Below are 26,523 nucleotides of genomic sequence, written 5' to 3'. Positions count from 1 at the left end.
TTCAGTGGAGTGCCCTTCTGTAAGCATGTTGATAATATGTGTTCAAATCATTAGCTGAAAAATAACATTGTATTTGTTTATAAACAATTCTCTCCATGATCTTACTTAAAGCAGGTAACATACTAATTGGACGACTATTAGGGCCTGAAAATGGTACATCTTGGACTTTAGTATAATCTTTGCAGTTTTCCAAGCTTGTGGACAAATACATGTAACACATAGCAAATAGGTACAACAATAATGTCTGCTACTAATTTTAGTAGTTTTCCATCCATATTATTGATACTAGATGGTCTGTCTTTACATCCAGATAACAGCTTTTTCACATAGCTCACAGTAACAGTAGTGAAGTAGTGTTACAATTGTAAAATGCAAAATGTCATGATGTGATTTGTTATTAGATCATATGATTGCTTATTGTTTGTTTCAGCCATCTCATTCCTATATTTGTTTTCTTTTCAATTAAAATACTTCTTAAAGTAATTAGCAATATCTAACTGGTTTAGTCAGGAATTTTCCTTCTGCTTCCAGAAATGATGGAGTTGCTTGTTTTTGCTTGTTCTGCCCATAATATCATTAAAAGTAGTCCACAACATTTTCATAATACAACTTCTCTTCCTTCAGGCAGTATATGAACATAGATCTGCTAACTTTGCTTCAGCCGACTTTATTGTGCTTGAGAATGAAGTTGAGGTGTGCTCTACTTTTTCCGTGTGTTTCCTTAAAGTTGCATGATCTTCATGGAGTGCATGGGTTTCTTCTTTTAATAATAATATATCTGACTGGAGAGAGCGCTGCTAAATCTGAGTACATCGCTCTTGAGAAATGGCCTCAGCTCTGGAGAAATGTTTGTCAAGTGCAGCGTCAATGGCGTTAAAACTGGTTTTGCACGTGGCACGAGCAAGCCAAAATCAGCTTGGAAAAAATGTTTTAGTAGAACTTTCACCACTTTACACAAATTATCCAGCCGGCGATTAAAGTAGATGATTAAAGAGGTGGTATTATGCTCATTTTCAGGTTCAAAATTGTATTTAGGGGTTCTACCACAACAGGTTTACATAGTTTAATTTTCAAAAAACACCATATTTTTGTCATAATGCACATTGCTGCAGCTCCTCTTTTCAACCTGAGTGATACATCTTGTCTCTTTGTTGGGAGTTGCATATGTGCAGTTCCTAGTCAAGGACTACTAGCCAATCAGAAGCAGAGAAGGGCTGGTCAGCGGTAAACAGGGCTTTGGTTCAGCAAAACATGTTGCCAACCAGCTTGGCAACATAGACTGGAGCAAGATGTGACATCATAGAAATGAAAAGGAAACGGCTGGACTACAAATGAGCTACCACCTCTTTAATTAAATAGGTTTGGAGGATGGCATTGGAGGAGGTTTTGTTTTCAGGGACAAATGTGCAGCCACCTTAGCCAATGCAGCCATCTTGACACCAAAAATCTTCATACAGTGATTGACCAGGTGTGTGTCATCTAAAAGTCCTATCAAATGGGGGTCCATGGTCTAATTTGTGTCAGACTTGGGATCCTTGACATGAAAAAGTTTGGAAAGTACTGGTGTAAGGGACCAACCTGTTCTTCACCAGGCTGACCCTGAATAGTAGCTGGAGTAGGGATTTGGTGGGAAATGCTATGACTCCAACCAGCACCATCGTTAGCCCTGTGCATCCGGGCCGGATGTTTTTTGAAAAGCCCCAGATCTCAGAAGGATTTTTAAAAAACAAAAGGCCGAAAATTGAACTTTACTTGCTTATCTAACGTTATGCGCGCGGGAGTGAGCGAGCAAGTGAGAGAGATTAATGTTATTATTTATTCTCCTGTAAATTAATGGAGAATAAGATGATACAGCTGTAGCTCTGTGTCTGTCCTCTCAGCTCCATCTGAAGCGGCTGTGAGCTGCACTTTATCAGAGGCGCTGAAATTAACGTTTGTGGATTTTTGGGGAGGTTAATCCCCTGATAGGCGTAGGAGCCGTTATGCATATTTCATTTCAAAATCTATGTTTGGCACCCCCCCTTTTTTTCTAATGTAAAGTTTGGCATTGCCTTCCTGGCTCTGGCGATTTTGGAGCTGGCTCATACAGGAGGCAGTTTACTAAGTGAATAGTCAATCACTCACACATCAGTGGCGGACAAAATGTTGCCTATAGAAATGTTGAGGGAGAAAAAAAGTAGTTGCTCGAGGATGGTGCAGCAAAGTGCCTCAATATTACAGACTTTTCTTTTTTGCTGCTGTTACTTCTAGCTGAAGGCAGTAGTGATTATGTCTGCAGCAGGGGTGGGTACATCTAATGTACTTTTAATTTCGCTAAATTTTCCATTCATGCCTTCATAACTTAAGCAATCAGTAATCTGCATTTTTCTTCATCAACCGAAATGAGCAGTCATCCTGTGTGCGCGCAGTTACGCAGTAAAGCGCTGGTCAGGCGCTTATCACAGATATGAATGACCTGGGCAGATGCAAACATTTAGAAAATCAGGCAAATACCTTTTCAAGTTTAAGGCTTTATTGTTCTACTAATACAACTGAAATCCAGTGAGCGCACACCATGGCACTGGTGACCGTGTTGGAAAGCAGCCTGCGTCGCTCCTTCACAAGCCTTTCCATTAACGGCGCATTAAAAGCGTATTTAGTCTCTGCAGAGCAAATGAAGACTTCACACTGTAACATCTAAGTCAGATGATCACTGCATTTATTGAGATATATGAAAAGTCTCTTGATGTTGAACAGAGCATCGCTTTGGACATTAGCCTGTTTCTTTTCTTTAATACACACTATTTGTTTTGTAGCGATGTCTGATGGTGAATCCATAAACAGAATGTCGCCGGTGAAACTAATCTTTCACTCAGCAGCTAACAACTGTTATTTATTTTGAGATGCACAGAGAGAGAGAAAATATGGTGGATGAAATAGTCCTGTTGGGTTTTACGCATGACGCACAGCTTCCTCTGTATGTAGGTTTACCTGCTTCAGCAACGAGCTGCTCCGTGTTACTGCCACAATAATTCTTTGCGTTGTGAAAATTATTTAGATGCCCTAGGAATAATCAGATTTTATTGGCAGTCTGTGCTACTGCAAAGCAAGAAGTTTGGTTGGCTACATCTCCACAATAAAAGGCACAGGCAACAATAATTGGCTGGGCAGCAAAAGTGATATTTTAAAGTGATCTTATAAACACCTTCATGGAGATAAAAAGGAAAATAATTGTAGAAATAGAATTGTAGAAATATCTAAATTACAGATAAAGCAAAGCAAATTGCATTCCCTAGAAATAACGGCGTGATCGGGAGTGACGGCCTCCCTGATCTGAACCCGAGTGGGTGTTGTTAGACTTCTGTGCTAGTCATGCATTGTCTATAACAAACACCATGTTCGAACATAAGGATGCTCATAAGTGTACCTGGTACCAGAGCACCCTATTTTCACTCCTAATTACTGTCTTTAAAATGATGTGCGCCCATACATGTGTTGACTGGACTGGTCCTCACAGAGGTTGCTGCTGCTTAATAAAAATACGCTAATAAATTGGGGGAATGTTTTGAGACGTTTTTATGAATGAAAATAAATCACAAATTTTAGAACTTGAACTTCTTCACTGCATATGCAGAAACATTTTAAAAGTCTATCTTGACCTTTCCTCATGTGGACACATAGGGGCTGTGATCCTGCACAATAAAACATGCAAGAATTAAATCCCCAAACTATCATGGATAGTAGTGCAACGGGTTGCAGAATCTGTGGTATATATCCCTTCCACACAGTGCAGCAAGCAGGTGGACCGCGGATTGATTGCAAAGTTTATGATGATTTATCCTATTTGACCTCTCAAAATATTATTAATATAAAGTCTAGGAGTTTATAACTGAATTAAAATGATTTAATTTATTATTGATGAGGTAAAAAGGTGCCACATGCACATTTAAAGAGGTTACCTCAATCAGTCACATCTGCATGTGTGTTGATTCAGCAGTGATGATATTAAAAGTATACAGGAGAAACGTATCTGAAAGCAACCCAGAATGCCTGAGAGCTGCTCTGCATTATATTCTGTTACAGTTTTAGATTTAAAATTTATTATACCTTTATTAACCCAGAAAAACTCTTTTTCCAAGAGTGTCCTGGCCAAGGCAGGCAGTAGCACAATTGCACATTTTAGATGGGAATAAATAATCAGATACAAGGTCATAAAATATCAAAATGTTCAATATTGACCACAATTCAGCAACAAGGATGATCAAACAAGTAATCAGTCATAAAATCTGAAGCCTTCAAGTCATTTAAAAGCAACCAGTGAAACAGGCTCACAAAGTTTCAGCCACCTGCCTGCTACCTGAATTTTGTGTGTTCCTTTACATAAATACTTTCCACAGTAAATTGATGCAGAAAAGGCAGAAATTGGTGCAGAAAAACACCAGAATGCAGGAAATTAAGTGTTTAACACTCACAATTTTCTGGGGGTGTACCCCCAAACGCCCCGGTTCATACTGCCATACTTTTGTTGTAACATTATAATTAGACAAATGACATTACAATTTAGCAGCATCAAAATGAGACAGTTAATAGTGTTGTTGTGAGTTTCGTTGTGCCGTATAAATAGAGGATGTTTACTGTTGCTTTACTGCTTTAGAGACTTAACTTTGGAGGGGTCAATTATTATGTGAAGATATGAAGTTTTATGGGCTGGGCTAAGCCCCCAATGTTTCAAGATCCTAAAAATGCCCCTGACTCCAACTCTACCTCACATTGGAATAAACAAATTTTTGTCAAATTCAGCAAATATCTCCTGTGTTTGTGCTGAAGAAAATGTATTGTTTGTACACACAGCCCTCGACACAGGACTCGAATCCGGGCCGCTGCAAGAAGGACCCAGCCCCCGCACATGGGGTGCGCAACCCATCAACAAAGCTAACCAACACCACAAGCATAGCTGCATTTTAATGCATCTTCACATTTTCACTTTTGACCAAACAGACCATCCACATGTTGAGCTTGAGGTACATGACCCAACATCCTCTGATGTGGTTTAAAAAAAAAATGGAAAGCCTTTTAGATGTCCGTGCTAGGAAGTCAGAGAAAGAGAGACAGATGAGGAGGATTACCAGGTACATAGGGATGGAGTGTGATGCTACAGACTTGGCTCCATATATCAGCCCATCACACTTAAACAGCATTGCCATCATTGGGTGGAGAAGTAGTAGGACCAAGTGTTACTGACGCACTAGCTACACACTTCCCCTACCGTAACCACAGAAGAAGAGTCTTAAAGCGGCAGGCACCCAGAAATGTCAGAGCCTTTTATACACCAAGAATGTTTGGACAAAATTTCAAGCTTTATCAAAAATGTCTTGATCAGTGTTTAATGTACCAGTTCTATTAGGAAAAGGGAGCAACCACAGAAAACAATGTCCTGTTGAAGTGAACATCTTTGCATGTAATCATTCACTCTTCCTTGAAAGGATGGAAGATTGAAGTGACAGCAATGTGGCATGACTGTGCAGCAATGGCAATCTGTGGATGTCATATGTCAGGTAGGAGGGAGGAAGAAGTTTTTAAACTGGTTTAGATGGACAACACCCAAAATGTTTTAACAGGTGAACAACCACGGATATATTGGTGTCCAAAAGAGGTGGATATTACATGCTGGATAATATTCTTGTATGAACCGCCCATAGAGGTTATAAGAGTGTTGTGATATGGAGAGCCAGGAACCATTTATCTAATAAAATTCCTGCACAAGACTCATCGTGCTTGGGTGTAGCTGCTGGCCCTGTGGCTGAGACATCAACCCCAGTAGCTCAAAAACACGTGGGGTAAAAATGTAGATGCCAGCGTGCTGCAAAACTGGCATGGGTCCACTAGAAATAGTGCCTGAATCTCAGCACTTTGATCTCTTAAAGTGTGTTCTAGAGAAAGTTAACTGCAAAAGGTTATTTTCCTTACTCCAAACTTTACTCAAACAGTTGTTTACAAAGGGTGTACAGATGTAATGCTGCTTTAGACATAGGCCTAATGAAACCAAACAAACAGCAGCCATGGAACGGACATAGCAAAAAAGGTTTCTGCACACAACATCGCCCTTTTTACAATTCTTTTTAAAGCAGATATCAAGGACTCAACATGAAAGAAAACTTGCAAGTGTAAAAATTATCCTCTTACCACTTTTATGTTTATTTGGGATCAAACTATAACCTCATTACAATGTTCACCTCTAGAACTAGCTCGTACCAGAAACAAACAAAAGAAAACTAAACTTAATGGAGGCCATCTGTCTACAAAATGGTATAAGTCCCTTGGCTAGAGGTAACAATAAGTGCTTTTTGCTTAGAGTGGGAGTTGAGCCAGATTCACACACCTTCCAATTCCCAATACAGGAAAAGCGAGTCTCAAAATTTAGACTGGTGATGTCTGAAAACCTTTCAATATAATAAATATAAATACATCTGAGGTTTTCTACAGATTGTGAAAAGGACATGACAAAAATAGCTTTGTTCTCAAAGTCAATGCATTTGCATAAATAAAGTGTAATAATAACATTAATTACAATAGTTATAATAAACCTTAAACTTTAGAAAAAACAAAGCACGCTTGGCCCTTTGAAATGTAAGGCTTGGGCCATTAAAACAAGTTTAGTTTTCTCTGATCTTCACAGTAGACGCACGCTGACACACATAAGGAGACTTATGAACCATGTAATGCAAGTTATAGGTACTATCTGAAGATGCGTCAAAGAGACATTATTTAATTTCTTTGGGTTGATTATTAAAATTGACGAATTGAATTATTATCATGGTCAACAGCTGATTGGCTCAAAGTTTACAGCTCTGCTTTTGTTTAACTTCATGAGTTAAAAAATCTGAACCAAGATAATGCTTCCTTTAAAACCTGACTCCCAAGCACTGTATTTGTCACTGCAAAATATTTATTATGAAAATTTATTCTGATAAATTATAATGAAAATAACTGCATGTCAAGAGCAAAAGGTCATTTATAGAAGAATATCACTAAAGTAGAAAAACTGTCCATTGTAACTGCCCATACAGCTGCTAAATGTGGTGGTAGAGGAAAAACAAAACATCTTGCCCCAGTTAGATAATCCAACCTTTTCTATATTTAATAATTCATTGATGGCTTCTTCCTGAGAAAAAGAAAAACATAATGAAATGGAGGAAGAATCCAGAGTGTGATGGGAAAATGCAGGTCTAAGAATCTTTTTCAATGCACACAAAAGTCATTTCAAGTCCCAGCCGTAGTTCATAAATATGACGGAGGAGGAGGAGGAGGAAAATGGCGGTTTGTCATTCCTGTGAGCAGTAGCCAGAAACAGAGATCCCAGACAAAGAAACAAAGACCTGGAGCTGCATTTCTCTGAGATAAGGTGGAAAGCTGAAGGAGAAAGAAATAGACATCACTCCATGATGGCTCGGTAAATGATGGGCTCGATGTAGTCCTCTCTGTATCGGGAATTGATGACCCGTTGCCTTTTGGAGTTCTGTTTGACGTCGTTCTGTGTGAAGAGCTCGAAGCGCATGTCTGACGCCACCGACTGTGGACCAAGCACAACATCAGAAATAGAAATTAGTGCTTGCTGGTTCTGCAGATCTCAAACAAGAAATAACCTGCTATAGGTCACACCTAGCACACGTCATAACACTTTTTCTAAGCTTAAAAGGTTCAGAGGCCTTCTGATGAAATGGGGGATATTATGTTACCATTCGTGACTTGACTCGTTTGGGAAGATCCTCGTCTAGAGTGTAGATTTCTTCCCGCTTAACAGAGATTTGTGATCCATCCTCAAACTCCACCTGATTGTACACACACAAGCATGTAGTAAGTGAAACTATTAATATACATAATGAGCATGAACATTTCATGTATCTCTGTATTTGCACGAATGCTGCTTTAAATAGTTATTTTTTAATATGGCTGTGATCTCTAATTGCCCACCATTACAGTAACATTATTAAAGGACAAACTGCCACCCAGATAAAAGCACTTTGTTTAAAATATGACATATTGATGAGTAAGCTATCTATTTTTTAATGCGTCTCAACATTTTTACTTTTAAACACTCAACACACATGTTGAGCTTGGTGAATGTAACCCAACATCCTCTGATGTGGTTTGAAAAAGCCTGTTAGATGTCAATGCCGGTAAGTCAGAAAAATTGAGGATTACCAGGTACATAGGGATGGAGTGTGATGCTACAAATTTGGCTCCATATATCAACCCATCTGTCCATCGCACTTGAACAGCATCGCCTTCAGCAGGTGGACCGAGCTGGACACAGTCACGGTTCTGAAAAGAGAGCGAATGGTTAACCATGTGTTAGATAAGGAAACTCAAATTATATGAGCTTACATCTGTTATTTAAATCTCACTACGTTTATGTGTGCGCGTTACTACACTTCATCCCTTAATATATTTTCACTTGACAGAGTTTATAACGACTACAAGCAGTTCTATTAACCTCGATGTCCTCTGGGAAGAGGTTGTCGCTGTATGACCCGTCGTCGAACACAACCTCGTAGAAGGTGGCTGTGGTCAGTTCCACCACCTCGCTGTGGTAGTAACGGCCGTTTTTGTATTTACAAATCACCCTCTGCTTCACTGACAGCTCTCGCATGGAATCCTTGTTGCGCTGGGGGAAAGAAACTGATCATTAGTCTTAAAAGCTTATCACTCTACAGCACTGCAAAGATAGTGGTTGTAGATAACTCAGCAAGGACTGGGCTACTGTAATCACAAACAATATTTGCTCAGTGAGGTGTGATCAGGAAATCATACAGCTCTCTGCTTCATGCTACAAAATACATCTGAGCATTACAGCTGAGGATTTGCACAAACAAGTTCAGACTTGTAGTCACATAGCTCAATGCCCAAGCTAGGGACGGGCATGGAAAAATATTATTTGTCACCAGAAACAATTTAACCATTCTTCAAAGATCGATTGACGCATCACAACGAGTCATGGGTAAAAACAATTTTTGAAGATAAGAAGACAGTCGCATAAACTGTGATTTTAAAAAAAACAATGTAATGTCTATTTGAAAAAACATGACCCATACCTAACGAAAACAGAAACTAAGAATCGCACACAGCAGGTTCATTCGCATAGTTTTGTCTCTAAATCTCTCTTGACAGGACCAAACAGATGTCTGACTCACCCAACTAGTGAATCAAAGCAGTACAAAATGTACTGTAAAGAATCCCTGTCCTTTTGTGAGGTTAGAAAAGAATCTTCCAATCATTACTGTGCTGCAGGGCTGACTAAACCAGCACTGGAAGCGAAGATGCAAGGCTAATTAGACAGACTTCATAAAAGATCCTCTTTGTCAACAATCTACAATAACACAGAGACATTTTAGCACCAAGATGGGTGCATTTATCAATCTTATGAATTGGAAAAAAATATTTATATTCAACTTAAAATGTGGCAGGAAATGATACTAAAAAATCCTTACCACTGAACTTCCTTTCCAATGAGTAACTGTGAAAAAACTTTTACCAAAAGTTTACCATATAAGCCATTATTTTCAAGCACTCTCAAAAGTTCGGAGCGTAATCTTGTTTGTTTGTTTATTCAGTGAAAATGAAAACAGTGATGCAAAATTGATCATTTCCACTAATTGTGAATCATATCGCAAATTGTACATGTATCTGTCTATTCAAAATAATCGCAATGATTTTCCCCTTCATATCATGCAGCCCTAATGCATATCTGTTCTCAAAACAGAGAAAGAGCTTGTGGAAATTTTTGACATTTCAGTGCTGGATTTTCAGCTTGCCTTACAGCTAAACAACCTAAGCTAAGCTGTCAGAGCAGTCACAAGGGGGGGTGGGGGGTGGGGTATCACATGATTGGCTGTTTCTTCAAACAAGAGACGCTCCAGTTAACCCTTTTTTCTCTCACCAAACAATGTGACCTGTTGCATCTACTCCATTACAACTGGCCAGCGTTTCTGGTAGGTTACCTCAGGTATGATGGGCGCTCTGTGTCTGTGGCAGGTGATGAAAACTATGAACGGCCAGTCATCTGGGTACATGAGGACACCAGCTGCCTGAGCGCAGGTGGGGTGAAACGCAGTGGAGCAGCGACCGTGGGAGCACTGTACACAGCAGCCCTTCACCTCCCTCTTCATCCGTTTCCTGCAGTATGCACACTTCTACCAGAGTGACAAAGAGGGGAAGAATTGGGTTCAAGAGGAAAAGTTATGAATGGCATGTTCAAGTAAAGGAAGTACAGGGGAAGGAAAGGAGTAAAAAGGAAACAAGCCAAGTGGGCAGGATGAGAAGGAGAAAGATTAAAAAAAGGTTTAAAAGGGAGTAAAAAAACAGGCACACAACTGGAACATGGAAATGTTAGAGGGAAATTAAACAACTTCCCTTTGATTAAATAAAGAGGTTCTGACATCATGCACAAATTTAGAAGTCGATCCATTGAGATCCTGACCTAGAACAACAGAGACAAGGCCAACTATTGCACAGGAAGTCCTGCATTACTTCTAATAGACTGGTTGTACGTGACTCATAAACAAGATAGAAGGAAAACATAATGGTATTACTTTATTTATTATTTATTTTTAAATCAAATCTGGTCAGAGTAACACAACTCAGTTACGTAGTTGAAACAACATCTATTATTGGGAGACATTCAGGGGCCATAATGAGAAGTGAAACTGAGCAAGGACAGCAAACAGGCACCACACTAGTTTCATTAGGGTGGAATGTGTGAGAAACAGATGCCATCAGCTCTGTTGACAAAGCCTCCAATCTGTGTATCAAAAGTGAATGGCAGGGGGAAATAGACCTGACTCATAATGCCAATAATAAATAAATAGGCATCATAATAGCGAGATATACAATGCAACATTTAGAATCTTGAATTACTGCCCTGCAGTTGTATGCAACAAGTTGCAGTTTACATCCATGTAAAAGACAAGGTATAAAGTGTTTTTGGCTAAATGGAAGTTAGGAACACTATATTGATTATATTGTTAAACTGACTGATGAATGTATTGGCTTAACAGGTACACATGTACTTGATTGCTATGTAAAGATGGATACTAGATAGCGACACAGATTGATTTGCTTTCTCCTGGCGTTTTTAGATGTGAAGCCTCTCTATGAGCTGTAGGTGAAACTCACACTCACTCACAGGATGACGGGAAAGCCCGTAATGTGCTAGTTATATAGACCTATTTTAAGGTCTCAATGACCGTTGACTCAAAGGTGTACCTATTCAGTGCCCGACCAACTGTGTAAGATGGTCCCAATCTCCCCTTCTGTTCCTGCATGATGGTGTTGAATAACATTTCTGTGTTATCTTTTGTGTAAAAAAACTATATCACTTTATTGTTGTTGTATCCCAAATGTACAGCAGACCCCCGTGATCATAGTGAGTCTTACCAGTTTGAACCGTGGCAGTGGGATTGCAGAGAGGTCAATGGGGGCGCGCTCAGTGACACTGACAAAGCGAGCTTCCAGCACAGTAATGGCACACAGCACATGAACCCACCTGTGTGAAAGGCAAACACGAAATCGATTCTGGACAAACAATTCAATGTTCAGGGTTAAATATTGAAATGTTACAGCATGTATTAAACAATGTGGTTAACGGTATTTAAACAAGTTAACATTTTGTGTGGTCCCTTCTGATGTTGGAACTACAAGTTTATGTCTACATTTGATCCATAACTATTACATTCATTATAAAATGCTTTTCTAAATAGAAGAACAAAACATACAATTTAGGGCTGAGATTATAACAAATACATATATAGGAAGAAAATTATTGATAAACTATTATTATTTCATTGGAAATCAATAATCAGCAAATTACAATATTTAGACAAGCCACAAGTATTCCACAAAAAAGGTACTATGGTCACCTATTCATAGAAGTTGATACCAAGATATTGCCACATATGTGATAAGGTGAATTATTATGAACAACAAGAAGAAGCAACAACTTGCTTGCTCATCTGTCATAAACCATTTCAATATAGATGACGAGAATATGTTGCTTCCGACTGAATGCATTTCCCGTCATTTCAACTGACATTCACATACAATGCACTAAACTGAGCGATAGCACGTAACCACAGGATGTAGGTGTGTAACAACAAACACACATTAAAAAGTGCATTCAGCTTGAGGGTCTTGATCCACCAGATGGATATTAGCAGTAACAGACTGAAGAGACAGATAGACTTAATGAGGTCAGAAGAGAGCGGCTCAATAATCTGTAGCAACCAGTCAGAATCACTGTGCCTGAGCGGTTTTGTAAACATCATAAATCCTTCTTGTGAATTTTCTTCTTGACTTTACTTTCACAAGTGTAAGACTGTGATGACAAAGGCATTCTCATTAAAAAGGAACAGGGTCATATGGTTTTAGAAAAATGTGGCACTGGGAAAGCACAAAACTTTTCTACATTTGGAACCTCCTAGAAAACATGACATCTTCAGCAGTACTATCTTGCTGCGTTAGTGGGTGTAACTAAAACGTCAACCAATAACTGCCTTTCTGGCCGTCCTATAAAATTCCATCACATGTAAACATGTACAGTACAATACAACTTCAAAAGGTGAGTAGTTTCCGTACTGCTTCTGGTCCGCAAATTAAAGCTTGGCGGTGTCTGCTACTTACTTGTCATTGTTGGCTTTCTGTAGAGCTCCACCTCTCAAGGAACATAGACAGCAGTCCTGGAGGAAGTAACACATTACAAAAAAAAAAAATGATGACTTTGGCAACTGACTATTTTATCTTCATCTAAATCCCCATGTTTGGATATATGATGTTCTACTGTATAATATTTATAGCTTAAACTGGGGATAACGCAGTCTCCTCTACTGGATGACATAGTTATGTATCAGCTAAAGCTCAACCTATTGCTGATCCCTACAACCCATTGTCTTTCTTCAGGGGAAAAACAACCTGATGGGGACATCCTGATCACCAATCTATTTATTAGCCAAATTAATAACATTTGCGGCATTAAAGTTTGTATTATTTCTATAAAATAAATGGCTATAATTCTTAACAAGACTTAAAGATGGAAAAATAAGAATCCTTCAGCTCAAACATACTAAAATTGAAAACTCAGACGACTTAAAACAAAAACCATGTGAAGCTGAAGTGCATTGAGGTGTCACAATGAATTACAAAGTGAAGCATTGCCCACTGGTGGTGAAAAGGTGTTTGTGCCAAACTTGGGCCACATTTCCCAAAACAATCTGTTGTTCTGAGCAGACAGGAACACAAAGAGAACAGGAAATTTAAGGACCATAACGTAGAAAAACAAATAACACACCAAGAAAGAGAACACCCTCACTATCTCAAAACAAAGGAAGCAGGAGCACAGAGAGCCAAGTCTGGCTGTTGTAGCTGTCAATTTTAATAAACAATTAGTTCACTTCAAGCTGATTTAGTGGTGCTGGTGTAGTAGATAATGGCTTATATTGCACTTTCATGCAAAATAAGGACTGACTTTAAGAGAGTGACAAAGGGTGAACATGTTTTTCCTTGCCTCTGTCGCTGAAAAGCGCTGAGATAACTCTTTTGAATTGGCGCTACATAAATAAAATTGAATTGAATATACAATTTTGTTTGATGCCAAAATACAGCTGCGGTAAAACACAGAAACCACCAGGAGGCTCCCAATGGTGCCACAGTGGTTTTAGCTGTAGCAGCTGCAATCAACTTCAGTTAAAAAAAAAATTCAATTTCCCTGCATGGGATCATTATAGTTTATGTTATTACATACTGGTCACAGTAGCTGTCAGCCATTGGCACTAGTGTGTCATGAGGAAGTGAACTGTGAATACAGCTGTTTCTTCTATTAAACCCTTAATCTCACACCATGTGGATTTCAGTCAAACTAGTTTCTAGACCAACTGTTTTCATTATTTAGCAGGCTTCATAAGAAAAATGACCTAGAAAATTGTTATTTTAAAAAAAATAAAACATTTGTGCATTATTCATATTTCTGTAGGCTTTTCATGACATCTACTATAGGTGAGCCAAGTGACTAACCTCGGTGATGGCATCAGCCTCACAGCGGGCGCACAGCCAGTCGTCCAGCTCCGCTTCTTCCCCAGACACACCATAGCAACCTGAACACAAGATGTCACACGTTCACTTCTCACAAACTTCATTCAGCAGTTATTACTGATGTCTGGCTGGTTATTTCAGAGAATTTCAGGGAAATGAAACTTATAAATTAGTCGCCCACACCATGTGGATTCACGCTTGTTATTTTATGAGAACAATACACTGTCATTCCTACATACAAAAAAAATGAACTACGAATAAGAGCAGTGTGCATGGATTTTTTTTTTTTTACTTTGTTGATGTGTGTGTACCTCTTGAAAATTAATCTTTAATATTTAAAAATGGAACAGAACTAAATCAGATAACACCAACATAAAACATTTTTAAAAGAGGAGAAAATTCATTAAAATAAGGAAGTATTGTAAATCAAACTCAACCTTTAGCTTTTTCATTCAGCAAAACAATCCCTTTATAGAAAGGCTGTGTATGAGCTGCTGGCTCAATAATTTATTGTAAATGTACTTTTATTTGTCACATACACATACATGTTGCAATATTCATCCTCTGCATTTAACCCATCCCTTAAGGCAGCCGCTGTGCAGCACCCGGGGACCACCTCCAGATCTCCAGATACAGGGAGAACATGCAAACTCCACACAGAAAGGCCTTCATCCTGTGAGGCCACAGTGCTATCCACTGGACCACCGTGCTGCCCAGCTTATATACAAACAATGCGCAAACATCCCTATGGCCAACTTGTGCCATAGGTGTGTCTGCACATTCTTTTACAATATTACATTTATATGCTTAAGTAGTCTTTAAGAGATACTTGCTCATCACAGAAAAGGAACTTACTGGTGTGTACGCGGACGCAGCACTGAGCACAGCTGACCAGCCGGCTGGTCCCGTCTTCTGCTACATTAGGGTTAGAAAGCTGTCCCTCCCCGCTATCATTCGTCTTGCTAGTTTGGGTGTTGAAACACATTTCAGGGATAAGTGGCTTGGACCACTGGCGGCCCCCCGGACGGTTCACCAATGTCACGCAGGAACTCCCACTACTGGACTCAGACTTAAGAGGGGGGGAAATTCCAAAGGTTTGTTAGCAGATAATTGCACACATTTATATGAATATTTGATGGATCCAATCCTCAGTTACAACTATGTATATTGTTAACATAACTTAACTATTACTGTGGCAAATTACATTAATATGTTACACTGGCAAGCTATTCTTTAAAAATGAATAAAGTTTGGGGAAGAAATTTAAATATACAACTTATTAGAACACAGGCATATAATACTTAATGAAATTCAATTTCAATTTAACTTCCTACAACATACATAACAACAATAAGCCATGAACGCCACAATTTAAGTAAAGCATTAATAAAGACATCCGTTTTCTGTTCTAGCAGCCATGAACACTGACTACCCATTACAATAGATAGTTCATCACAGCATTCTCTCTGTAATTCCTGTCTGCTTCAAAGGTTGATTGCCATAAATGTCAATTATTTGTACTGACAACTACGGGTGGCCGCTCAATATAAATAGAAAAAGGTGGTAATAACATTGAATAATAATAACAGTACTAACTTCATAAAAGCATACAATGCTTATAGCTGTCACCTGATGGTAAGTGTGGAAGAGCAGGCAGATGGAGCAGTAGGGTGCCTGTTGGCCCACCCTCTTGTTGTACTCTCTCTCTGCCTGAGGGTTATACGGCCGACACTGCCACAGCTGGGTTAGCGGCTTTGCCCACTCCTCTTTCTCCTCTTGTTCGACCTCCACGTCTACATACACATCTGCAGATAGGTTGATTGGATGAAGGACAGAGGGGTAGTGTGAATGAAGGAGCAAAAGGATAGGGAGACACATTATGATTATTTTTTAATGGGGTGTGAGAATGAGAAAGAGACATTACAGCCATCATGAGTTCATAAGAAAAAAAAGGTATTGGGTATACAATAAAATGGGTAAAAAAGGTCATTTAAACAGGACCTCATATTACTGTAAATATAGTGCTTGGAAAACAGGCCTCACACGCAACACACTACTCCATTAAGCAGATGAACTAAACGTACCGTCGTCACTGTGCAGCTCTCTGATTAGAGGGTGATGACGGGGCAGCTTACAGAGCTGTGCCTGCTGCTGTTGCTTCTTCACAACTGACTTGCAGTAGGACTGCTCTTCTGACACCTGCTGGAGTAAGAAGTGTATAATCAGGCAAAACTTCACAACAGGGATTATACTGAATCTGTAGCAATGAACACATCAGTTGCCACGAAGCCTCCCAATTATGAGGCTCATTGGGAGCTCTGTACTAGTGTGCATACATTCCCACATAAACATTAGGTCCATTTATCCCTTTCAGAATTATCCTTTCAGCTAACTACTTACGTGATGCTTCTGAGCGATCACCCTCATCTCATCAGGCACGGGACTCCTGACGGGAATGGTGTCTTTCAGGATGACTATGCCACTATCCGCAAGGGGGCATTGGTTACTCTGCGGTTTGAACAGCACGTATAACATTGAACATTCATGGTAGGCTTTGGAAGAATGCTTGATAAAGTAGATTCAGCCACCACCGAGATCACTAATCACAAATTGTTCTGTTAGTAGAGTTAGTAATAATGCTCAAATACATTAGTATCCTACCAATCATGCAAGGAAAGTGCACCAGTACAGAGCTACCAAAAAGTCAAACACCTGTTTCTTTCATTTAGTGACAACATGCACAATAGTATTATGAAGCAAAGACATGTGTATCTATGAGTGTTAAATATAAACTTAACAAGTTTATATTTGTTCAGCTGCAACTACAGACTGTTTTGGATAATCCAAGATGAGTTCAAATCGAGGGCAACTGCACTTGAAGATACTTAAAGAAGTTTTGCCTCTAATCAAAGAGGCTTCTTCAGCTCTGCAAGACTAAGCCTCTTGGATGAGATGGGAAATGTCTTCAAGTCCAGTTGCTCTTCATTTTAACCCACCTTGGATAACTATGACCTGTAAGATATTTTGGAATCATAATTTGATGTTAAATTGATGGAAAAATGCATTTTTCTACAAAAAAACCCCCACACCTTTCGCTTGTTGTTCTTGGGGGGCTCCATCTCTGTTTTGCTCAACTCTCTTGGCTGAGTCTGAGTCTGAGAGGAAGCAGACTTGCTGGTGGGCTTCTCCACTTCATCATCCTGAGCTTCAACTGGCTTTGCCATTTTCGGTTTGTCCACCTTTTGCTCCGGCTGCACAAGACTCTCTGCTTCTGCTTCATTCAGTGTTACTTTGGTAAGAATCATCTTGGATTCTGGCTGTGGTTCCATTTTTTCACAGCTTGGTGCCTGAGACAAGAACTGAATCTGTGTGTGTGAAGGGCTTTGTTTACAGGTTTTGTGCTGGAGATGACGGGATTGATGCTCTCTGGCATAACTGTGCACCTGCAGCTGAGTGTGAGGCTGCTGCTGCTTCTCTAGAGTGTAGCTGTGCACCTGAAGAGTATCTTTTGGACTCAGAGTCCTGTGGAAGAGCAGGCTGGCTACTCCCATTTTGCGGGCAGGCTGAGCAGTCGCTTCTGTCCATGTAGGTGCCGCTGAAACCGAAAGATGTCCGTTTCTGGGCTGTGACTGAGACGAGATCGCCGGTGCACGAGTCTTGGTATAATGAGGGGGGCGGCCTACATCACTGTTACTTTGGGTCAAGCCCCTGTGAAATGGATCCAATAAAGTTAGCTTCGTTGGTGTGACAACCAATTTTGGTGGGCCTGAAAATTAAATCAAAGGTCTAGGTTTAGGAGGTGAGGGTGAAAAATGCACACATTCATTAGACTTCATTTTCTTTCACCACAAAACATTTATTACAGACTTAGCTGCCCTACAGGAAACTAGTACGATAACGCACAGGTGACAATACCTTTATTTCTCTTGCCATCTTGTGACATAGTACGTGGAGGTATAAGGCTTAGCCTGGGACGCTTCCCATACTGTTCTGCATTTTCCTCATCTTCATCCTTGGGAACAACCTCCTCAGGCACCTCCAGACACACTCTGTGTCTCTTGGTCTCTATCCTCTGTGTAGTGCTGTACGGTTCAAACAGAGACACAACAGTTGAAAACACACTTCAACCCATTTCCTTTTGATTTCTGATTTCAGAAAACTGTCCAGTAAAATTGCAAATGTATCTTTGGAATATTTATCACGTGTGCCAAGGACAGATTCAAAGTGACTGCTCTTCCCCACCTCCAACCATCATGTCAACATTTTGTGGATTATATTTAAGGAGTTCATGTTAGTAGGGTTGGGTCGACAGACGATGTAATCGTCCATCAGCGATGGCTGACAGAAATTAAAACGTTGAGCCGCCATTGTGATTGTACCCCAGATTTTAATCCCCACAAACATTATTATTTTTATATAAACCTGCTTTGCACCTGCCTCAGACTTCTCTTCTCCCCACACTCAGACACACACCTAACTTACACCTGTGGTATCTAACTGCAAACACACCGGCTTGTCCCGTCTCTCTCTGTCTCTCTCCCCCAGTCTACTCCACTTTCTCCATCAGCAGTACATTTTATAAAGTCACCTAAACGACCCAGAACTCTTCTTTTTCCACATATTTTTCCACCCACAATCCGTTATCACAGAAGCAGGTGAGCTGCATGCTGGCTTCTTAATTATGTAACCTATCAAACAACTGAAACCAACATTTGCACTGGTGTTTTCACCGCTGTTTTAGCTGGTCCGTGCTTGTAAAATATCCACCACAACTTGTAATGTAATAAGCAACAAAGTTTTTTGCTGAGTGAAGTCTTGCGAGTGAACACATGCACACACATAAGGCTGCTATGAGTGTGGAGCACGGCATTCCTGGAAAAGTGTGTTCGCGTAATAATTCTTGATAATAATTACTACATAAAAGCAGTGATTTGCTTTGTCTACAGTAATTAGTACTGATTTGCTCTGCTGTAAATGGGTCCTTAATCTAATTGTGACTAGCACTTACTCTATAATATATAATTGACATATTCATTTACTCATTTACGCTTTTATATAAAGCGACTTACATTTGAGGAACAACATACAAGCATCAATAAACTGGGAGATCTACAAGTGACAATAGATACTAGTAAGAGGAGCAGTAAGAGAAACTAGTAAGAACTATTAGCGCATATGGCATCAATGGGGTAACTACCTAGGAAAGAAGTAAGAGTTAACGAATACTGCAATCAACATAAAACAATTGTAAGGAGGCAGAAGAAGAGCACAGGCATGTTATGGGTAAGGGGTTAGATGTGTTATAATAGCATCTTGAAGTTAGAGAGGGATGCCCTGCTCTGATGGTTTACTTTTTATAGAATAACTTTTTTTTATGTGAATTGCTTTAATGATTACCTGTACTACAGATTCAGTAGATTATTTTTAGTCCAATATCACGTTTATATTAAATATAAAATTTAATATCTATTTTCCAACGCAACTAGCTAATATTTTCTTTTCTGTTAGAAAGTGGAGTAGATTCCAACTGTTGTATGACTGCCGTCAAATTAATTATCAATACCGTCCAATACTATTAATTGCTTAATTGCTTTGGAAAAGAGCATCTGCTAAATTGTTATAAACACAGTAAACATAAAAATAACACAGGGATTTCAGTTAGAGTCTGATAAAGTCTATTAAATGTTCCGTATATGTATTATTTCAACCACCATAGTGGGAATCTTAGTGGTTAAGCCATTCGACTGAGCGGAAGACCATAGAGCAATACAAAGCCTACAGATAAGGTCTTAACCATTTAAACAAAAACACATACTAGGACATTCTTTAACGACCCACCTCTTTCGCTCTCCGTCCTCACCACAGCTCTCCATGGAGTTACTGTTGCTGGTGATGTCATTGAAGGACTCCCCCAGGAACTCTCTAGCCTCTGGGGTGGGCCGCGAGTGATCAATGGGTCCCACATCTCGCCCTGCCAGCCATGTCTCATAGCGATCTGGCTGGAATTTCTTTACAAATACATCCATGGAAATCTTCACCATGTCTTTACGGCAGGAGCACTAATTAAGGAATAAACGGCACAAAAGGCAGAAAAAGACATTAGCCATTTTTCCTTCTAATTGTCAAGTGAATTTTATACAAACTTCTGAAATGTTGCAAACAAATTAAGAAAATGCCAAATAGGCACGTTTCCATCAACTGGTATGGAGCGAATAAACCAGGCCAAGCAAAGCACAGTTACGTCAGACGCTGTAATAAACAAAAAGTGTATGTTGCAAACCAGAAACAACACCAATTTCATGGACCTAAAGACCATGGATCAGAGAAAAATGGAGAGGGGTCTGCAGGAATGTGTTTCAAGTGGGCAAGTTGCTACCAGACATGTCATGGGAATGTCAGAAGACGTCGACAGCGGAAACAGCTGATCGGGAAAGTGAGGAAAATGTTCGCTACATCAGAACTTATTGGTCAAATGTGTGTCCATCTCCCATTTAGTGCATTAACTCTTTTTCAAAAAAGACAAAAACCACCTTAAGCGAGCATAAAAATTGCGAAACTCAGGAAGTTTTCCGAATTTTGAATTTCCAAAAACGTTGATGAATCAACACAACTTGTGTTCAAATGACGAATGTTGCATAAAAAAATTTAAAGTAACTTAAAGTATGGCTTTCTGCCCGTACTCACCAAAACTGCTTGCTTGCCATACTCAATCCATCTCTCGGTGGCAAAGTTGGTAGATTCTGCACAGTTGAAACCATGGTTGAAACCAGCATGATAGGCGTATGGGAAAGTTATCATGAACTCGCCAGCCTCCTGAGTAATCTTAGGAAGAAAGAAAAAAAAATAATTAGTAAATGCAGTTCATACATTTGGCTTGTGTAGTATGAAATAAGGATTTGAAATAAAAATACTTTACTCCTACCTTGTCAAATGGAATGCCATACTTCTTCAATATAGAAGGAGATATGAGGGTCATCTTGTGCCTCAAAAAGGCCTCACAATTTTGGGAACTACCAGGAAAAAACCCTAGAAGAGAGAGCAGACAGATGTTATGTTCCATGAGAACAGCCTTATGCTATATACTTGTAGAAAATAATCCACCGTTCTCCTACCTTTAGCCAAACGCTCCAATCTTTTCCCATGCTCTGGAGGAACACAGTACCTGCATATATTCAAATAAGTTTTCTTAGTCACAGTAAACTGATATTATGCATGTATGTATGTGTTACGCTGTGTGTTGTCAGATAATGTTGCATTGCTCCAAGGATTGACTGATCTCTTGCTTTTTTTTAACGAGCGGAGAGGAGAGGAGCTCTGTTTTATCTCTTTAGAAACTACCATTATATTTCGCTTCATATCCAGGTCAAATCGACCCGTAAAGTATATAAGTGAAAATACTTTGCACTAAGCCGATAATGACAGGGTAACGATTTTAACCACAAGCACCGGGTAGTGAGTTTCGCACAGTAACAGTAAGGCAAACACAATAATTTGATCGAAATATGCAAGGAAACATATCTGTGAAATAAATAACATTTGGAAGATCCATCTTGATACAAAAATATATTTATATTTTTTCTTCCTGGAGGCGGGGCTTACAGACAGATGCCCTAACGATATTAACGATATTACACACGATATTATATTAGCGATATTAACGTTACAGATTATTTGGATAGGATTCCCTTAAGGAAACGTCATACATCAGTCAATTTTTTTATCAGTAAAAATGTCATTAAATTTGAGTAAATTAACACTGTCTGAATGGTGTTGTGATGCAAGTTAATACTGGAATGAATTGGAAGAATGAATGACAGCTAGCTAGCTAATAGCTGACTCCACTGTAAACAGTTAATTTTTTTTTATCCCCACTTCTATAACGATTTTAAAACTATTTTTTGATCCAAATTTGTTTGCAACATGTAATACATGTTGTATTGGCGTTTTATATGCAGTGCTTGAAGTACGCAGGTACGCAGTACTGGCACTTTTTACTTTAGTATGTGCTGACCATTCTCACACTGTCGGGACTCTTTTCTGCCCTCTCCATATCATGTTCTCGGGGCGATTCATAATGGTAATAAATAAACTGCATGACCCAGGAGGCACTATGTGATGCTTATACAGCATCACATAGTGCCTCCTGGGTCATGCCTGTTCTCACCTGCCTGCTTTTCTCTGTCAGCGGCTAGCAGAGCCGTGCGGCCCTATGCGCTTAGTAGCGTAGCAAATTATGCAAGGGCCAGCCTCCCCCTCGTGTCAAGGCAGGTGCCAATGTTTACAACTTTGAGGAGAGGATGAGGCTGAACTGTCTTTCCCTAGGGGAAACACTGCATATTCCTAACTGCGATTCCTATGGGTTTCAAGCAGCAGTGGGTAATCACTATCACAACATTTTTAGATTATGATAACCAGGATATGAGGCTTATGATTCTTACACATACTTACACTAGTATGTGTAAGAATCATACGCCTCATTTCTGTGTCTGATCAAGAAAAGAATAGTTTGTGTCTTTACCATGATTTGGGCTCTCCAAAGTGCAAGTAGTTGATACTGTAGAGGTCCATGTCTTCAGTGTGCCATGCAAAGGTGGTCTTCCACATGCCAAAATACAAGTAGGGTGTATTAACACCCTCAATAGTGATGCCGCTTTCACGTTCAACGGTATCCAAAATGGTGTCCAGGTGGCAAATGTTCCACTCTTTGACTTCCTGCAGCAGTACAGCAGAAAATCCAAGATTCACAGATGAGAACTGAAGCAGTAATAACAATACTGATCATATTAGTGTTTATCAGCATCCCTTGACAGGACAGAACGGATACACAGCAATCAGAAAACCCATCAATACTGATATACTGAATACTGTCAACTCACAGGGTCATAGAGAGTTCCATTAACATCTGCCCCATATATGGGAGGGTTAAATGTCACATTCTTCCAGTACTTCCTTTCCAACTCCTCAAAGTCATCATAATGTGGACTACAGAATCTAAAAAAAAGGCATTAACAATAGTTAATTAGTGCAAACATCGTAAATGAAGCTCAGCATCTAAAGGTTAAAAATGCATCTGACTGTAGATCAACTGCAGATTTCTGAAGGGGAAAAAGGCTTAAAAGTCCTCAATTACTGCACTTCTCACTTGTCGCTGTTGGCAATCTTGCGGAACTCCCTGACCGTCATGGACTTCTTCTGAATGTTGTACTGAGTGAAAAGGCCCGACTGGCCGGTTACCACCTGCTGAATCGGTGCAGGTATCACCAAATCATCTATATCGTCATAAGAGCTTCTAGGCTTCCATTCCTTTGGTGGGACAATCTTGCAGAAGGAAAATAGACAGAGTTATTTTTCTTTTTTAACATGTGTGCTTTCAGGATTATTCACCAGCAAAGCTTTGGGGGTATGCAAGTATTACTTTTTCTGAGAAGCTAGTGTAAACATGTAATAATAAAAATAATTTCATAGCAGAAAAACAGATATTGGCTAGCTTTAAATCATGCATTCACTCATCATCACCCCCTCCCCAAATATGATCCCATAAACACTGCAATGGGTGTGAATATGGTCTGTGGTAACACATGAAATGCATCAGTACTTACTTTAGCCAGGCCTGCTTTATGTGCTCCCTGGGACTCCACATACGCAATATAGCGTGTGAAGTTCTTGAATTCCTCAGCAGTGGGGTAAAAAGTCATGATCCCCCTGGAGCCATGGTTTTGGGAAACAACGTCCGATGCCATCCCAAAACTCACTGGAAGCTCCTGTGGATTGTAAAAGGGAAATTATTATTTTATGATGTGAGGTTTATATCCAGTATGGTTTTAAATCAGCTATTTCTCTATAAATATTCTACCCACCGCCACTTATCTTTAACTGGACTGCATCCATATAGTTTCATTGATTTTATATATATATATATATATATATATATATATATATATATATATATATATATATAAAATTAAAATAGGATTTTGTAGTTAATAGCTATAATAATTTTCAGGATTTGCCAAAGTGGTTGCTGATTAACATTTCAACATACCAACTACTTGGTAACCCGAGTGATGACTACTCAATACTTGAGTATTGTCTTTTGATTTGCCACTTTCTACTTCTACTCACTACTTCTCAGAGGGAAATATTGTACTTTTTACTTCACTACATTTATATGACAGCTTCATTTAATTACTTAAAAAGGAAGATTTTAACACTCACAAAACATATGAAAAATATTTAAAATATGATGATATCCCACGGTTTATACAAGTACAGCTAATAGCTTACAGAAATTTGGCAACTATTTTGATAATATTTGAAAAAACATTTTGTGGTTCCAGCTGCACAAATGTGAAGATCTGCTGCTTTTCCTTTTGATTATTTTAATGTATTTTTCTAGTCATTTTGAGGTTTAGACTGACAAAACAAGCATTGTGAAGGTGTCGCTTTGGGCTCTGGGCAATTATGACAACACTTATCATTATTTTCGGTAATTTTTAAAATCGATTAATGGAGGAAATTATCAGCAGATTAATCCATAATGAAAATTGTCATTAATTGCAGTGTAATACAAAATAGTTCAACCTCAACCAACTACAACATTAAATGCTTTTACATGAATGCATGAGTAATAATAATGATTTAATGTATTTTTCTTCCTGCACAGAGTACTTTTAATACTTTAAGTACATTTGTCTGATTATACTTACATACTTGATGTGTTTTTATGTTTCCTCACTCTTGCGGGGGACAAGCTAATAGGGACAGGGCTGGGACAGGACTGGGACAAACTATACCCGCCTCTGATTGGTTAAACCAGCGTCTCTTTAATTCGGCCCCAGCGTGGAAACACAGCCAGCTTGCATTGGCTCACTTGCTAACTCGCTAAAGAAACATGAACTAATTCATATAATGAATATGCAATGACACACAGCATTAGCTGGTCTGATAGCGCACATGCTTTCAGTGTTATTCAAGTGCAACTAAGTTCTGATCACGTATATAACAGAACAAATGAACGTATACTACCGACAGTAAACTTGCCATATTGTTCTCATGGACATGAAAAAGTAATAGTCGCAAGGCAGCTAAATAGCTAGCTGGCTAGCTAGCTTCCATTAATGGATGGGACTATCTTCTGTATAACATGAATCAATAAATCTAGCGCTAACTTAGATTACAGTCTATGCAGCTCATTCGTATACCGTTATTGTGCCACATTAGGAAACTTGGATAGAGCTAGCTGTAACGTTCCCACACTGAACTGGCTTATTTATAAAAACGCTGTTCAACATATTGGACTTAACATAAGTTTCACATACAACACTAACTGTGAACATATCATTCGCTAAGTCAGTTATATCTATTCCAGGAAATAGACTGCACCCGACGCCTAGCATCGACGATTAGCTGTGCAGCAGTTCCGGCTAGTTTAGCAATCAGATTAGCATTGTGATTAAGAAACTAACCACCAGCGACGGCCGTAAGCTAACTTGAGATGCAGATACATACCACTTCCTCTAGGTTGATTCAGACGTTGTTCCTTTGCTACCTCGAAATCAAGACAAACAGCAGTTGTGAACAGAAAAGAAAAAAGACAGCTTGCTAACTAAGCCCCTGGTAGCAGATCACTATCCTCCTCCATTACCACTTCTACGCAAGCACACGCACCTCAGATTTTGTTTACCACAACACGCATGGGACACGCTCAGCCAATGAGAGGGCGGCTCTGATGGCGCGTCATATGATGGATGAAAACATTAGTTTAATATTTCAGCTTTTTGTAATAATGACTAGAAAGTAGTCTATCCATGCTATAAATAATAATAAATATGCTTATCAAATTAATATTGTACAGGAACTCTCTATTTTAATATACTTTTGATCCTGCTCACTTTTTTCTGTTTCTTTTTTTTACATCAATTTATTTGACTATTTTGTACTTAGTATCTATTTATTTAGTTTTATATTATACTTTATTTCCTTGTATCCATTTGTTGTCTGTCTCTTCCAATTCATTTGGCAAACGACCTCTGTCATAATGCCCTTTTGAATTTATCTGTTATGAAGGAAGGTGAACTTACTACGTACTGTGTACTGTGTGGTATAACATAATAATAATAATAACAACAACAATAATAATAATAATAATAATATTATTTCTTAAGCGCTTTTCAGGACACTCCAAAACACTTTACAATAAAACCAGTACATTAAGTAAATTAAAAATAGATATCTCCTGTTATGATGCCTAAATGTTTGTTAAATGTCTGTAGTGAATTTAAATATTAACTTAACTAACCAATATATCAGTTGGTGTTGCTGAGCTTTGAATTGAAATGATACATAGAGAGAGTGGTTCCTTATATGTTTTAAACATATTAGATTAATATGTTAGTAATACTCAACCACCTAGTCTTACCCAAGGTAATTTCTTTCCATGTCATTTTTTACTTAATTAAAGCAACT

General features: G+C 39.0%; 1 protein-coding gene across 4 annotated transcripts; it reads right to left on the bottom strand.

The window, feature by feature from the left end:
• Nucleotides 1-5,933: 5,933 nt before the first annotated feature.
• On the bottom strand, nucleotides 5,934-25,722 carry LOC119902256 (lysine-specific demethylase 4A-like). Of its 4 annotated transcripts, none has more exons than XM_038718325.1 (23): nucleotides 25,567-25,722; nucleotides 23,658-23,819; nucleotides 23,201-23,376; nucleotides 22,935-23,049; nucleotides 22,577-22,770; nucleotides 21,171-21,220; nucleotides 20,981-21,084; nucleotides 20,743-20,880; nucleotides 19,897-20,117; nucleotides 17,974-18,140; nucleotides 17,148-17,824; nucleotides 16,459-16,566; nucleotides 16,143-16,260; nucleotides 15,688-15,863; nucleotides 14,914-15,127; nucleotides 14,041-14,120; nucleotides 12,655-12,710; nucleotides 11,413-11,521; nucleotides 9,978-10,169; nucleotides 8,474-8,644; nucleotides 8,182-8,301; nucleotides 7,716-7,808; nucleotides 5,934-7,549 (listed from the first exon to the last, which is right to left on the bottom strand). In XM_038718325.1, exons 2-23 carry the CDS (start codon nucleotides 23,796-23,798, stop codon nucleotides 7,412-7,414), a joined length of 3,558 nt encoding a protein of 1,185 aa, XP_038574253.1. In that variant the 5' UTR covers nucleotides 23,799-23,819; nucleotides 25,567-25,722; the 3' UTR covers nucleotides 5,934-7,411. The 4 variants fall into 4 exon arrangements, with proteins under 4 accessions (XP_038574253.1, XP_038574254.1, XP_038574255.1 ...); XM_038718326.1 differs by having other exon boundaries at nucleotides 16,143-16,257; XM_038718327.1 differs by lacking the exon at nucleotides 16,459-16,566.
• Between the last annotated feature and the right edge of the window lie 801 nt (nucleotides 25,723-26,523).

Source organism: Micropterus salmoides, unplaced genomic scaffold (assembly GCF_014851395.1).
Source record: "Micropterus salmoides isolate LMB-PRFRI ecotype aquatic unplaced genomic scaffold, ASM1485139v1 Ms_hic_scaffold_14, whole genome shotgun sequence".
NCBI classification, from domain to species: domain Eukaryota; kingdom Metazoa; phylum Chordata; class Actinopteri; order Centrarchiformes; family Centrarchidae; genus Micropterus; species Micropterus salmoides.
This window is presented reverse-complemented; position numbering and strand designations above follow the sequence as displayed.

What these genes read in the sequence shown, in the direction of transcription:
- LOC119902256 (XM_038718325.1), bottom strand. Translation starts at nt 23,798, where the DNA reads ATGGCATCGGACGTTGTTTCCCAAAACCATGGCTCCAGGGGGATCATG. An exon ending in AAGATTGCCAACAGCGACAA is followed by an intron (nt 23,050 to 23,200) that starts GTGAGAAGTGCA and finishes CCTTTTTTTTAG; the next exon opens with ATTCTGTAGTCCACATTATG. An exon ending in TTTGGAGAGCCCAAATCATG is followed by an intron (nt 21,221 to 22,576) that starts GTAAAGACACAA and finishes GAATATATGCAG; the next exon opens with GTACTGTGTTCCTCCAGAGC.